A 14,192-nucleotide genomic window follows, 5' to 3' on the forward strand; every position below is an offset into this window, starting at 1 on the left:
GTTATACCCAACAGGATTGCTGGCTTTCTTACATAATGGGATTATTTGGTATAGATAAGCTTGATTCTGAACTTCCAGTTTCAAATTTTTTATTTGTAATTTTCTGCTGTACAAAGAAGTTTATATGCTGAAAACAAATTTGAGCTTGAGCCTTCCAATTTTTCGATAAAATTGGTTCTAAGCAGATGGTAAAGCCAGAGTTTGTACCACAGTGCTGACACACCATAAACTCTGTCAAGGCCTGGCTCTTCAGTCTCAGGTCACCAGCATTGTGGCATTCTTTGCAGACTGTAAGAACTGCCCTGTGTGCTTCCAGCAATGAAGGAATGTTACGACTGCATGTGTGTTCTCCTTGAGAGAACCCTCCGGCTTTACCAGACGGAGGGATGATGAGGAAATAATTGAAAGACTGGTTAGAAGTTCTTTCAAGATTCTCAGACAGATGTGTAAAGATAACACAGTGGGTAAGATAGAGTAGGGGGAAAGCCAGTGAAGAGGCTCTTAATATGCCTTTAGTATAATATAAAGGTATCTTCAGCTCTGCAGCTGGCTGGTTATGAGAGAAAGGTGAGTCACGGAAGACCGTTTTTAGTTGGACATCACAATGAACACTGAGCTTCATCAAAATGGAAATCGAGGAGCAAGAACACACTAGGAAGAATGTTCAACTTTGAACTTAATTGAAATACTCTATACTTAATATCTAGATATGGAGTCCATAAAGCAGTATTTGTCTATAAGTACAAATGTAGAAGTTATCTGAAATGTAAGTTCCACAAGAGCAGATTCCCAACAGGCAGTCCGTGCCCAGGCCATCCGTGCTTGACTGACTGGTGACTGAGCAGTGACTGGTGTTTGCAGCTTAGGGTGTGATGGGAGAGGGAAGAACTGTGTAAGAACACCAGGTAGAAAATGTCACTGAGGAGAGTGAGAAAGGGGCCCTTAGCTTAGTAAAAGAGAAGTGGTTTGGTTTGTTTGTTTGCCTGCTGTTATTTTAGTCTCTTACAGTGGGCATCAGCATCACAGTTTGCAACTCTTTGCACATGTATTTTACCAGATGAAGAAGATCATGAGGCATGAACCCTGCCTGTTTTCTCTCAGTATCGTAGAAACAAGCACACTGCCTGATAGAAGGTCTGCTGTGTTGTCAGATGAGTGAATATAATTTGTAGGAAGAGACAGGCTTTAAACAGAAATGTGTGGGCACCAGTGTTTATCTTCCACAATGGAAGAGAAGACAGAAAATGGACAACATCATAAAGACATTTAGAACAGGAGAAAGCAGAACAGTGAAGAAATTCATGCCAGATTACCACCCCCTCCATACAGACTAAAATTAGTGTCAAAGCCATTTGATCTCTAGTAGCAAGTAATGTCAGTATTTAGTGTAGAAGAGGAGCCAAGATGTTACACATTCATGCTAGGTGTAGTGCACCTATTCTAAACATCTTATACCCAGAGATTAATCAGAAAGCACCAGGCTTTAAACTCAGGTCCTCGTGCTTCAGCACATGTAGTGTACTAAGTGGTTGCCTGGACTTAAGGACAGTAATTCCTGAACCTTGGCTCTCCAGTACCATTTCCAGTGTGCAGACTACAGTAGCCCAGCAGACCATTAAAGCTGATCCATCCAGTACAGATGGGGTAAAAGCCCGTTTGTTAAAGCCGAGACCTCACTAGCAACATGTAGTACCAAATCTAAAGCTTTGGAACACGTTTCACACACTGTGCTGTGATCCACTGATGCTTGTGAATCCTCACCGTTACCAGTGTAGACAGGGATTGCACTGCACTGTGGGGAAGATCATGAAGCAGCTAGATATGTAGAATAGTCTGTCCTTTTTCCTCCCTTTGACTTTTATCTTTTGTGAGCTAAATCTCACCATGTAGCCCAGTCTGATCTCCTAACTTGAGGTCCCCCTGCCTCAGCCTCTTGAGTGCTGAGATTATAGGTGCATAATTTTGCACCCCACTATACACCTCTTGTTAGCCTCAAATTAAACAAGTGTTTGTTGCTTGTTATGTTAGGAACTGAACCCAGGGTCATTGTTATGCTACACTTAGCTACATCCCCATCCCAGTATATTCTTTGCTCCTTCGTGTTAAGTGTTTAGATCAACACACACTAGGATACATCTTTCCTCTACTCTGAGTAGGCTCAGCAAACTTGTTCCTTAGCAAAGATTAGTCCAGAGCATTAACAGTCCTTGGAGTTGATTGATTTCTAAGGCTGTAACAACTTACTGCCTTGTACTAGGAACTGGGTTTCATCTTTGTAAGCATCCTCTCTTTCACTGTAGCTAGTCACCAAAGCCTTAGGAAGGATCGTTGCCATTAGTTTGAATGGTTATTCATTTCTGATTGCTCTGACTATTTTTCTCAGGTTGTTGTTGGTGTGTGTGTGTGTGTGTGTGTGTGTGTGTGTGTGTGTATGCACTCACATGTGTGAGTTCATGCACTCTTGTACCCACAGATATGATTGTGTGTGCATGTGAAGGCCAGAGACACCTTATGTGTCTTCCTCAGTCACTGTACATCCTGTTGCTTGAGATAGGGTCTCTAATTTTTACACGGAGCTTGCCAGTTTAGCTAACCCGTCTGACCAAGAAGCCTCAGTGATCTGCTTTTCTCTGCCTCCCCAGCACTGGGCACCATGCCCAGGTGTTTTATATGGCTTCTGGGATTGAACTAACTGAGAGATTTCCCTAGCTCCCCAGTTTTTTGGGTCCCTTTAATCATGATAAAATACACATAACACAGATATGTTTACAAGTTTGGTGTCATTTAATACTCTGTATGTTTATTAACTGTTTTAGTATGTCTGAGTGATTATTTAATAGTTAACTGGTGGTTTGGTTTTCAGTTGATGACATATGTGCTCTGCCTGCAACTAAGATCAGCCGTGTAGAGGTGCATGCTGCAGCAACGCCATTTTCTGTAAGTTTATGACATGGTGGAGATGTGTGTTTAAATGAAAATGGTCTCAGGTTTCATGTAGTAAGGAACTGATATAAATTTAGAAGCAGGCAGAGGAGTAGGAAATTTCATAATATATTTAGTGGAAAAGATGATACAATAATAATGTACATTTTGTGGACCCAGTTTTGATGTAAAAATGTACTTAATACCCATGTTCATATTCTCAGTGTATCAGCTCACAACGTACTTTCAATTGCTATTTCTGGGATGTGAGGCCACAGATAATTTTGACATTCTTCTCCATGCTTTCTCTATTTTATATATGTTTAAATTAATATACGCATGTCTATTAGTGAAGTTACATTAATGGTTAAAAGATGGGATTTGTCATGGAGCAGAAATGCTTGGGTAGCAGCACAGTAGAGCTTTGCCATAGCAGATTGATGTCCGTGCACAGTGAGCTCAGAAGTCTGACACTGACTTGTTCTATGGAGGCCATAATGGGCTTGTGTATCACCAAACTTAAATGCTTGCGGAGTTCCTCACAGATACTCCAGGATTGCCTGCTTATGAGGATCATAAAGACATACTATTTGTAGGGTTTTAAAAAAATAGTCATTTTACTTTGTTGCTGTGATAATTTTATTAATTGCTTACCTTTTAGAGTCATTCAAAATTGTCTATAGTTTTTTGGTTTTGAGAATTTTAATCATATATCTTTCTTCATCCGTGTTCACCTTTCCAGAATGATAGTCTGTGTTTGTAGACTCTCCTCAGGGGAGGATTATTAAATGGAAAGATGTTTCTATGTTTCTTCTGAATCTGTTTGTGATTCATCAGCCCCAGCTGTGTTTGTTATTTCACTAGTCAGGTGCCTTCCTTGAACCTTGCTGCAGAGCTGTTAGAGCTTTAGCACCTAACCTTTTAAAGCAGCGCCTAGCCGCTAAAGACTCTTGTAGTCAGTTCACTTTGCCCTGTGTGCTCACCAACACTGAAAGCATGTGCACGTGCTCTTGTACATTGATGACAGAAGGAACTGAAGTGCACACTTGTTTTGAGCTTCTGCAAAGCAGCGTGTTGTTCATAAAAAGACAGCTTTAAAGATTAGGTCCAAGATAAGTATGGCTCACCCCAGAAAGTAGCTTAAATTAAAGTCTGTTTGTAAAGCAGAGCAAAGAAATGTAAAGAAGTTTAATCTACTCCCCGAGTTAGTATATATTGAAGTACATTCAAATTGCATTTTAGTTTTGAACTTTTTTTCTCCTTTTAGGTTTGGAGAAGCACAGGTATTTCAGATACAAAGATCACTGATCTCTGCTTGTTTGTTTTGAATCTAGAGGGATGGAGTTTTCTACCTGTTCCTTTATGAGTAGATAGTAGCATTTCTCTAAAGGGGTTACACTTTCTGAGGTCTCTGACAGTGTTCTACAGGACAGCTGGCATTTAAACCTGTCACTGATGGGAAGCATGCTCACTCTACCCAGATTGATAGATAGCAGCAAGCTCCTGGTGCCTGGTACCTGTTACACTCTCAGTTCAATGGGCATCCCCTTCCCATTGGCCACTGACCCAGCCTGTTCAGACTTGTTTTCTATGAGCTTATAATGAGTGCTATTCATCCATGTGCACACTTATAGATCACTGCATGGGATTATGTAAGTCTTGACAGTTCTATGTTCAATGTGGTCTTCATAAATTTTCCTTTCTCTGAAATTAGAAAGAGACACCTTCAAATCCAGTGGCCATTTTGAAAGCAGAGCAGTGGTGTGATGTGGGAATTTTTAAAAACAATACAGCTTTGGTGAGCCAGTTTTACTTGCTACCAAAAGGAAAACAAAGTATGTCAAAGGTAACTGTTAATAAAATTCCTATACTTTGAGAGCTGAGGATGTAACTGTGGTAGAATGCATGTCTATCATGTATGTGAATTTGGCATAACTCCTAGCACTTCAAAAAGCAAGCTAAATATAAATAACATGAATTGTGATCCTGGAGAGTAGGATTATTTTGATAACTGTAATTGAGGTCATTTTAAGGAATTAAGTTGGGATCTTTCCACAGTGTATTATTGAGAGTGTTGTATATATAATCATCTTGTATTCTTTAATGCTGCTTTTTAAATACGACACATATCATTTTAAAAATAATCTGCATTGACTAAGGTGTGTTTCTTTTCTTTTTTGAGACAGAGTCTCATGTAACCAGGCTAGTCTCAAACTTCTTAGGTAGCCAAGGCTGGTCTGAAAGTCCTGATTCTCTTGTTTCCACCTCCCAATTACTTTACTAGGATTACAGGTATAATTGAGCTGGGTTCCAAGGTTGGGTTCCAATGATCTGGTCTGGTCAGATAAAATAAGGGCTTAAAAATATGTCTCAGGTGGTGGTGTTTGTGCATGTCTTTAATCTCAGCACTCAGACAGTCAGATCTTTTGAGTTTGAGGCCAGCCTGGTCTGAAGAGTGAGTTCCAGGACAGCCAGGGCTTTATAGAGAAACCACATCTTGAACAAGAATAACAAAAAAAAGCCTGCTTCAGGGTGGGTGGTGGTGGCACCCACCTTTAATCCCAGTACTCGAGAGGCAGAAGCAGGCAAATGTCTGGAAGTTGGAGGCCAGCCTGCCTCTACCAAGTTCTAGGGCAGCCAGAGCGACACAATAAGAGCCTGTATCACATATTATTATACCTGATTATTTCAGATGAGGGATACCCAAACCAACCTAAATATCACATATCAGTTTAGTTTCTGTAACAAAACATTTGGCAGCCTTTACTCTTTTTCACATTGAATATTTTTAATTCTTGATAAAAATGAAAATTCTAGTAAAAAAAAAAAAAAACTTTTACGGCTGAGATTCCTGGTTAAAGCTGAATCTATGTCCATATAAAGATACATCTGGTAGTGCTATGTCCAATTCTCTAAGGAACTGATTGATTTCCACCAGAATGATTTCCAGAGTGATTGTACAAGCTTGCAATCCCACCAACAATGGAGGACTGTTCCTCTTTCTCCACATCCTCGCCAGCATCTGCTGTCACCTGAGTTTTTGATCTTAGCCACTCTAACTGGTGTGAGGTGGAATCTCAGGGTTGTTTTGATTTGCATTTCCCTGATGATTAAGGATGTTGAACATTTTTTCAGGTGCTTCTCTGCCATTCGGTATTCCTCAGGTGAGAATTCTTTGTTTAGCTCTGTTCCCCATTTTTAATGGGGTTATTTGATTTTCTGGAGTTCACCTTCTTGAGTTCTTTATATATATTGGATATTAGTCCCCTATTTGATTTAGGATAGGTAAAAATCCTTTCCCAATCTGTTGGTGGCCTTTTTGTCTTATTGACAGTGTCTTTTGCCTTGCAGAAGCTTTGCAATTTTATGAGGTCCCATTTGTCGATTCTTGATCTTACAGCACAAGCCATTACTGTTCTGTTCAGGAATTTTTCCCCACTTTCACCTCTATAAGTTTCAGTGTCTCTGGTTTTATATGGAGTTCCTTGATCCACTTAGACTTGAGCTTTGTACAAGGAGATAAGAATGGATCAATTAGCATTCCTCAACATGATAACTGCCAGTTCTGCCAGCACCATTTGTTGAAAATGCTATTTTTTTTTCCCACTGGATGGTTTTAGCTCCCTTGTCAAAGATCAAGTGACCATAGGTGTGTGGATTCATTTCTGGGTCTTCAATTCTTAAAGATCCAGCAATACCTCTCCTGGGCATATACCCAGAAGATGTTTCAACTTGTAATAAGGACACATGCTCCACTATGTTCATAGAGGACTTAATTATAATAGCCAGAAGCTGTAAAGAACCCAGATGTCCCTCAACAGAGGAATGGATAAAGAAAATGTGGTACATTTACACAATGGAGTACTACTTAGCAATTAAAAACAATGAATTTATGAAATTCTTAGGCAAATGAATAGATCTGGAGGATATCATCCTGAGTGAGGTAACCCAATCACAAAAGAACATACATGATATGCACTCAGTGATAAGTGGATATTAACCCAGAAACTTAGACTACCCAAGATAAAATTTGCAAAACACATGAAACTCAAGAAGAAGGAAGACCAAAGTGTGGATACACTTCTTAGAATGGGGAACAAAATACCCATGGAAGGAGTTACAGAGACAAAGTTTGGAGCTGAGACGGAAGAAAGGACCATCCAGAAACTGCCCCACCCGGGGATCCATCCCATATACAACCACCAAACGCAGACACTATTGCATATGCCAGCAAGATTTTGCTGACAGGACCCTGATATAGCTATCTCTTATGAGGCTATGCCAGTGGCAAATACAGAAGTGGATGCTCACAGTCATCTATTGGATGGAGCACAGGGCCTCTAAAGAAGGAGTTAGAGAAAATACCCAAGGAGCTAAAGGGGTCAGCAACCCTATAGTAGGATCAACAATATGAACTAACCAGTAACCCCCAGAACTGTGTCTCTAGTTGCATATGTAGCAGAGGATGGCATAGTCGGCCATCAATGGGAGGAGAGACCCTTGGTATTGCGAAGATCATATGCCCCAATACAGAGGAATGCCAGGGCCAGGAAGCGGGAGTGAGTGGTTTGGGGAGCAGGCTGGGGGAAGGGTATCGGGGACTTTCGGGATAGCATTTGAAATGTAAATGAAGAAAATATCTAATTTAAAAAATGAAAAAGATACATCCACATGTAAAGACATGTTAGCAACCTAATTTTTTCAAAACTTTATTTTTAATTTCTTAATTCAAAAACATGCAGCGAGGACATTTGAATTTGAATTTCTTTTTTTACTTTTCTTTTTTTTTTGCATTTGTTTTGTTTTATATTTTTATAAAATAGGGGCAGGGTTTCTCTGTGTAGTACTGACTGTCCTAGAATGCTGTAGACCAGGCTGGCCTCGAACTCAGATCTGTCTGCTTCTTCCTCTACAGTGTTGGGATTAAAGGTGTGTGCAACCACTACTCCGCTGTGTCTGATTTCTAGCTTTGACATTGTTCAGTGTTAACTGGACAAGTCAGTTGTGCTAGCTCTCTAAGAGCAGGCTTCTTTCCGCACAGTGTGATGGTCCAGGGGGCACAGGCCTGGTGGCTGGGCAGAAGAGTTGCAAAGCCTTTGCTGGGTATAGACGCTAGGGTAGTACCACCCGAGAGAGAGGCTGTCACCATTTAACATTGATGTCTTGTCCTGAATAGAGTCTTTAAATACACTGCATGTTACTTTTTGCCAAGCTTGCTTTTCTGTCTCTAAAGGGCAGTGCTCCTAGGAGGACTATCATATGACACCAAGGCTGGGACTCTTCTCCCAGTTAATAAGTTCACGTGAAGTGGGGGTGAGGATTTGTATTGTTTATTGTGACAGCAGCTCTGTTTTTTTAATATTTGGTTGTTGTTTTTTTCTACCTCTACTGCCTCTCCTGTGCACAGTTCCCTTGCCTTTCTCCTTATCCTGAGAGGTTCAGCTCACGTTCCCTCTGGATAAGAGTCCCTGATTCAGGCAGGGGCTTGATGCGTTCTGTATTAGTTTACTCTTTGTGTGAGACAGAGAAATACAGTATGGAACTGGGTCCTTAAAATACCCTCATTCTTAAAAAGTTTTGTTGTTTAATAAAAACAGAATTTTAACTTTGAAGTATTATATGTGCCTTTTCTCTGACTCTGTATATTTTACATTTCAGGTAGGAAATGCAGATGTGCCTGACTACAGTTTGCTTAAGAAACAGGATCTTGTTCCAGGAACAGTATATAAATTCAGGGTTGCTGCAATCAATGGTTGTGGAATAGGCCCTTTCAGTAAAGTCAGTGAATTTAAAACGTGTATTCCTGGTTTTCCTGGAGCTCCATCTACAGTCCGCATTTCTAAGGTAGTCTGTCAGGTCCAGCCAGACTTGACTGTGATACAAATGATTTGAAACTCCTATGTTGAAACATTCGTAGTAGCACTTGTGAAAAATACCTAAGAGAGGTGGATTAAATGTTAAAAGTTTTAGTAGCCATGCATGGTATTTTTCAGTACCGGATTGCAAGCTGAATTATAATGTGCGAAGCACAGAAGGACTGAAGTCAGCATGTGTTGTCTTGCCTGTGTCACCCAGAGTTCATTCTGGAGAGTTGTAGACTTCAGAGCATATGAAGCTGGATCACATTTTTTTTTTTTTTTTTTTTTTTGGTTTTTCGAGACAGGGTTTCTCTGTGTAGCCCTGGCTGTCCTGGAACTCACTTTGTAGACCAGGCTGGCCTCGAACTCAGATATGCTGGATCACATTTTATTATAAGCCTTGTGCTTTGTTAGGAAAGAAAATGCCCTTTGGGGATATGCTAGGAAGCTTGGGTATTTAAGCTGTACTTTGTAAAAAGTGTGTGTAAACTATAGAGCCAGTTAAGATAGAGTCTTAGTCAGCAGTAAGGGTGACCCACGGAAGGAAGGCTCTGTCTTGTAAAGGCTTCAGAGATCCTCGAGAGAGCCAGAGAGCCCTTCACCTTTCTTCTTCTTTTCTAGAATGTTGACGGTATTCACCTTTCCTGGGAGCCTCCAACTTCACCTTCTGGAAATATTTTGGAATATTCAGCCTACTTGGCTATCCGCACAGCACAGGTACAAGATAATCCAAGCCAACTTGTGTTCATGAGGATCTACTGTGGTCTCAAAACCTCATGTACAGTGACTGCTGGGCAGCTGGCAAATGCGCATATTGATTACACATCCAGACCTGCCATTGTGTTCAGAATATCAGCAAAGAATGAAAAGGGCTATGGACCAGCCACACAAGTCCGATGGCTTCAAGGTAACAGTAAGAAAGCTCCTTTGAGTTGAGTTGTTTTTTATTAAAGCTGTTGTGATAGTTATTTATTAGTAACTGGTTATGAACATCTGTTCTTTGAGAGTATTCTCTGACTGTATTTCTAGCAGTTATGAATTTGAGTTTGTAAGTTGTTCTTAAAATGTATTTGCTCACTTCTAGATCCAAATAAAGATAGAAAGAAGCAAAGACTGAAAATTAGTATATGGATTCTTCCTTACCCATATAGCTGCTTATAAAGGAAAAAAAATAGCAAAATGAAGATAAAAGCCGTAAGGTGTATTGCCCCTTTTCTTTTACTCAGTCATCCTGCGGCTACTGAGATGAGTTTAGTACTGGCTGGTGTACACCACTGTGCTGGGTGTTCCCCATGTTGTAAATGCCCTGGCTGAGTACCCGCCGGCCTGATTCCAGGAGCAGGGGTCTTCTATCAGCTATCTCTCAGTGCAGAGGATCTGCGATTCTAAGTTTAGTAGCCACCTTACTCCCTTATCTTCAGTTATCACAAGCTTAAGCAATTAAAAGAGAAAGGCTAGTTCAGCAACTCTGCTTTTGATTTTTAAAATTATTTTCTGAGAATCCCAGCAAAATATAAAATGGATAGTGGACAGTCTTGATTTGTGTCTGACCAAGATACCTGAATGTATCTTTAGCTAAAGCACTTAGTCTATCTGGCCCTTGATCTCTTCACTAGCAAGTGAAGGAGTTAGGAGGGTTTCCTTTAAAGTCCCTTTCAGGCCCAAATGTTCCTATTTTCCTTGGGAGTTGGCTATATCCCTGAACACTGTCACGTGTCTAACAGGACCTAGGTTTTTACAGTGTTTTAAACATTTGTAAGATCTTTGTAAATGCTCTAGATGTTTTATTTTTGAATTATTTTTACCTCAAAATTGTATAAGCTTTTTTATATCAGAAAAAAAGCACTAGATGGCCACTTCAGGCTCCTTTCCACCTTAGAGATGCAGAAAGCTCCGAGACCACTCCGCTACAGGTAACTTACTTTACGCCGTTTGAAGTGTCATAATTTGGCTGCCTAGTCAGTTAGGAAGTGCAGTTGGGAAGTGACTACATACAGAACAGACACTGCAGAGAAGACGTTTCAGGCCAAGCGCTGCAGTTAGCACAAGCACAGGTCTGCTTCTCCAGCGACATGATCTCATGCCAGTGTAGGACGACTGAGTAGCTGTGCCCTCCAACCTTCGTGTGATGTGCCCAGTGTAGATGAATATGATTGTGAAGAATTGATATATATATATATATGCCAGTTACTAACTTAAAGTGTATAGAATATTTTAATATATAGTTTTTTGTAAAGAACTGGGATTTTTATACTACAGTATTTGTAATTAATGTGTCTCACTAATTAAATTTCTCTTGAAGAAAATATGCAAACTATTAGACACATGAGTGGCTTCTGAACTCTAAAGATAAAATAAATGCACTACTATGGTGTTGTTAGGATACCTTTTGGGGTACATGAATCTTCCTAATTAAAAGGGTCCTTTCCAAGCAGTGTTTACAAGGAGGCCTTTGGTTGGTTATCCCAGCAGTTCCCATGGGGAGAGCTTCACTCTGCCTTCATTTAATTTATGTGCTTTGCTTTGGCAGCGCTTGCTTTTTGCACTGGTAGACTTTGAACTTACCTCATTATTATGTTTGTAATCATTTGTGTAGCTTCCATGATGTGTCTGATAGAAGCTAAACATGTCTTAACCAAAGTTACATGGTATGCAGATTTGCACATATGGACTAGTAAGTAGGCTTTGTTGTATATGTGTGCTCAGCTAAGAAGAGTAGCCAATTTTAGAAAGTGTGTGTTTTAAGCCCAGTTACTTTAGTAGAAAACTTTGGGCTCCCAATCCTATTCTTTGTATTAATTAACAGTTTGCATCTTGAAAACATTTATCTTACTATTGAGGGAAAAGTTGCTGTAAAGCAGACTAGAACGTTGGTTTTGTGCACATTTTACCTATTTAGTATGTGGTTTAGGTGCTTAAAGGCATCACCTTCTTTTCTATTCTAGACCAGGAAAAAGATGTGAGCCCATGGTTCTAATACCCGATTTGCTTCTTTGAAGAAAGGGTAGCCTTTCTATATAAGCGATTTGTTACAATAATAAACCTTTTTACCTCAAGAATTGCCCAAATTGTATTTTTTCCATTGGCATTACTTCCTTAGCATAAGTCATGTTTCTGTTTCTGTTATGGCACTGGTGGCTGAAAGATCCCCTTAGCAGATCTGTGTGGCTTTGCTGTTAGCAGTTCCTATGATGCTAGAGCTGCGTGTCCGTGAGAGCAGCTGTTCTGCCAACATGCACAGCGGTGGCTTCTAAGGACTGCATGTCGTCAGCTGCCGTCTTCAGCACACAGACCTTGGGTTTGTTTGTTTGTTTGTTTTTGGTTGTGTGTGTGTGTGTGTATATGTGTGTGTGCGTGCGCGCGCGTGCTCGCGTACTGGAGATTGACCTTGGGGCCTGGGCACCTAGGCTAGTGTTCTAATAGCAAGCAACACCACAGCCCAGGCAGATACCTCTTCCAAGAGGATTTTACCTAAGTTAAGTTTCTTTCTTTTGTCTCCAAGCTGTATAGCTGTCTTTGTGTCACAAGCCTCTTCCATGTGTTCTGGACTTTGGTTCACATAAGTAAAAATACTGTTGATACTGCATGCTCTTAGAATTATGTTTTTTAAACACTGTATTGGCCTTATTTTATTTTAGCACATTGTTTTAACTAGAAATAAGTTATATATAAACTCAGTCTGTATTTAAGAACTAAGAGAATCTGTTTGCATGGGAGGCACCTTTGCCCCATAACCCAGTTACATGTAGAATCACCTGCAGAGGAGTAAAGCTGCCGCCCGGTATCTCACAGACTTGTAGACTAGCAAACAGTGCTTCTGCTTAGAGAGTGTCTGCTCTAACTAGGGGTTTATTTAAAATGATAGCATATTAACGTAAAGACATTTGCTCTGTTCTGTCTGGAGTGATTAGTATCTGGGGATTACTCCTGTAGTAACCTGCTCCTAAGCGGAGACTGCGAGTAGGCTTGGTCTTTGGCCATTTGAAGTGTAACTGTTGTGCTTCCCAAGACTGATTTTAGGCAGTTGTATGTATTGTGTACCAATAATATGTAAAATAAAAGTTCCTTTTTCTATAAACAGTTACAGGTGGTATTATTTCTTTGACTTAAAGTGTAGTGTGGCAGAGCCTGTCTGTGGGGTGCCGATGTGTGTCATTCACTGGAATACAACAGGATCTCTAACCTAGCATGGACTCTCAGAAACTGAAGGAGGTTGTGCTCAGGAGTCAAAATGGGGTGGGTTTGAAGGAGAGTGGCTTAGTGTATTTAATAATCTGAGGGGAATAGACTTTTTAGTTTTGCCTTGCCTCACCCTGCCTGGTTCCTAACTAAGGAAATCACAAGACAGAAAATGAGTTTAGGAGGGAGATGCTAGGACCTCTCAAAAGAGGAAGTCCTGATCTGAAGTGACTGTAGCATTTCATGAGATTAGTGGATTAATCTCTTGTATTTGTTTCTTTTTGTTGCTATCTTTTGTTTGTTTTGAGACAGGATCTGACTAAACAGCCATGGGTGCCCTGGAGTTAACCATGTAGCTTATAGGCTGACCTCATCCATCCACCTGGCTCTGCCTCCAAGGATCAAAAGCATGTGCCACTATACAGGGCAGAAATCAGTCCCTCATACCACTGCTAAGCTTAGTAGGCAATACACTGTTTTGTTTGGCTGGGACAAGGTCTCATTCTGTAACCTAGGGTGACTTTAAACCCATGGTACTCTTCTGCCTCAGCCATACTTAATTCAGGATTCTTACACTTAGGGAAGTAAGTGGCCTTGGCCTTCCTCCCCTCAGTCTAGTGACAGTTAAAAGTTCCTGTACTTATGTATTTCTGTAACTTCAATGTTTTATGCTGAGCATACATGGGAAAAAAAAACTATAATGTTCTGGAAGAAATTAAAAAGCAGGTTCTGTAAGCTGAATGAAAGCTGTAAAATCTTGGGATAGTTAGTCTCCATGTCCCAAACGGCTCTCCGTCTTCCTGTCAGGAGCTGCTGTCCTTTGCAGAATAAAATTTAAAAAAAAGAAAGTAAGTGTCTGTTTGAGGGGTCTCCTGACTTCAACAGGCTCCATCAGACACGGAGCATGTGTACATCTAGTAAAAAGCATAGCAGGTGCTTGGCGGGGTCTAGAAACCCCCAGGGTTTGCAGCAAAACCCTCCAGTTGCAGTTTGACACCACCTTCATTCCAGATCAAATGTGGGCAAGAATCTGGGTCTCAGAGCTGGCTGGGTGTCTGTGTGTTTGTTGTTCTAGATAACTGCAGCAGTGCCTATAACTTGTGATGAGTTGCTGGCACTGTGAGTAGAACTGAGGAGGCCTTGGGGCTCTTTCTCTGCTTCACCTGGGCTACCCTGCCCCACTCCGTAGTCCAAGAGGACAAGAACTGCAGTGGCTGATGGCCTCACTATTTC

At 40.7% G+C, this 14,192-nt stretch overlaps 1 protein-coding gene across 3 annotated transcripts in view; it reads left to right on the plus strand.

Annotated features, from left to right (window-relative positions):
• Hcfc2 (host cell factor C2) overlaps window positions 1-14,192 on the plus strand; it is a 93,863-nt gene that overhangs the window by 28,422 nt on the left and 51,249 nt on the right. For 2 of the 3 annotated variants that reach the window (XM_085843057.1, XM_085843058.1), the window contains exons 11-14: window positions 2,864-2,937; window positions 4,637-4,768; window positions 8,581-8,766; window positions 9,402-9,687. In XM_085843057.1, the coding sequence (XP_085699183.1) occupies window positions 2,864-2,937; window positions 4,637-4,768; window positions 8,581-8,766; window positions 9,402-9,687 (678 nt within the window). Of the gene's footprint in view, window positions 1-2,863; window positions 2,938-4,636; window positions 4,769-8,580; window positions 8,767-9,401; window positions 12,859-14,192 lie in introns of those variants that run through there. The other variant, XM_021174907.3, reaches the window with a different exon arrangement.

This window comes from Mus caroli, unplaced genomic scaffold (genome assembly GCF_978045245.1).
Source record: "Mus caroli unplaced genomic scaffold, Mus_caroli_1 scaffold_9, whole genome shotgun sequence".
Lineage (NCBI taxonomy): Eukaryota > Metazoa > Chordata > Mammalia > Rodentia > Muridae > Mus > Mus caroli.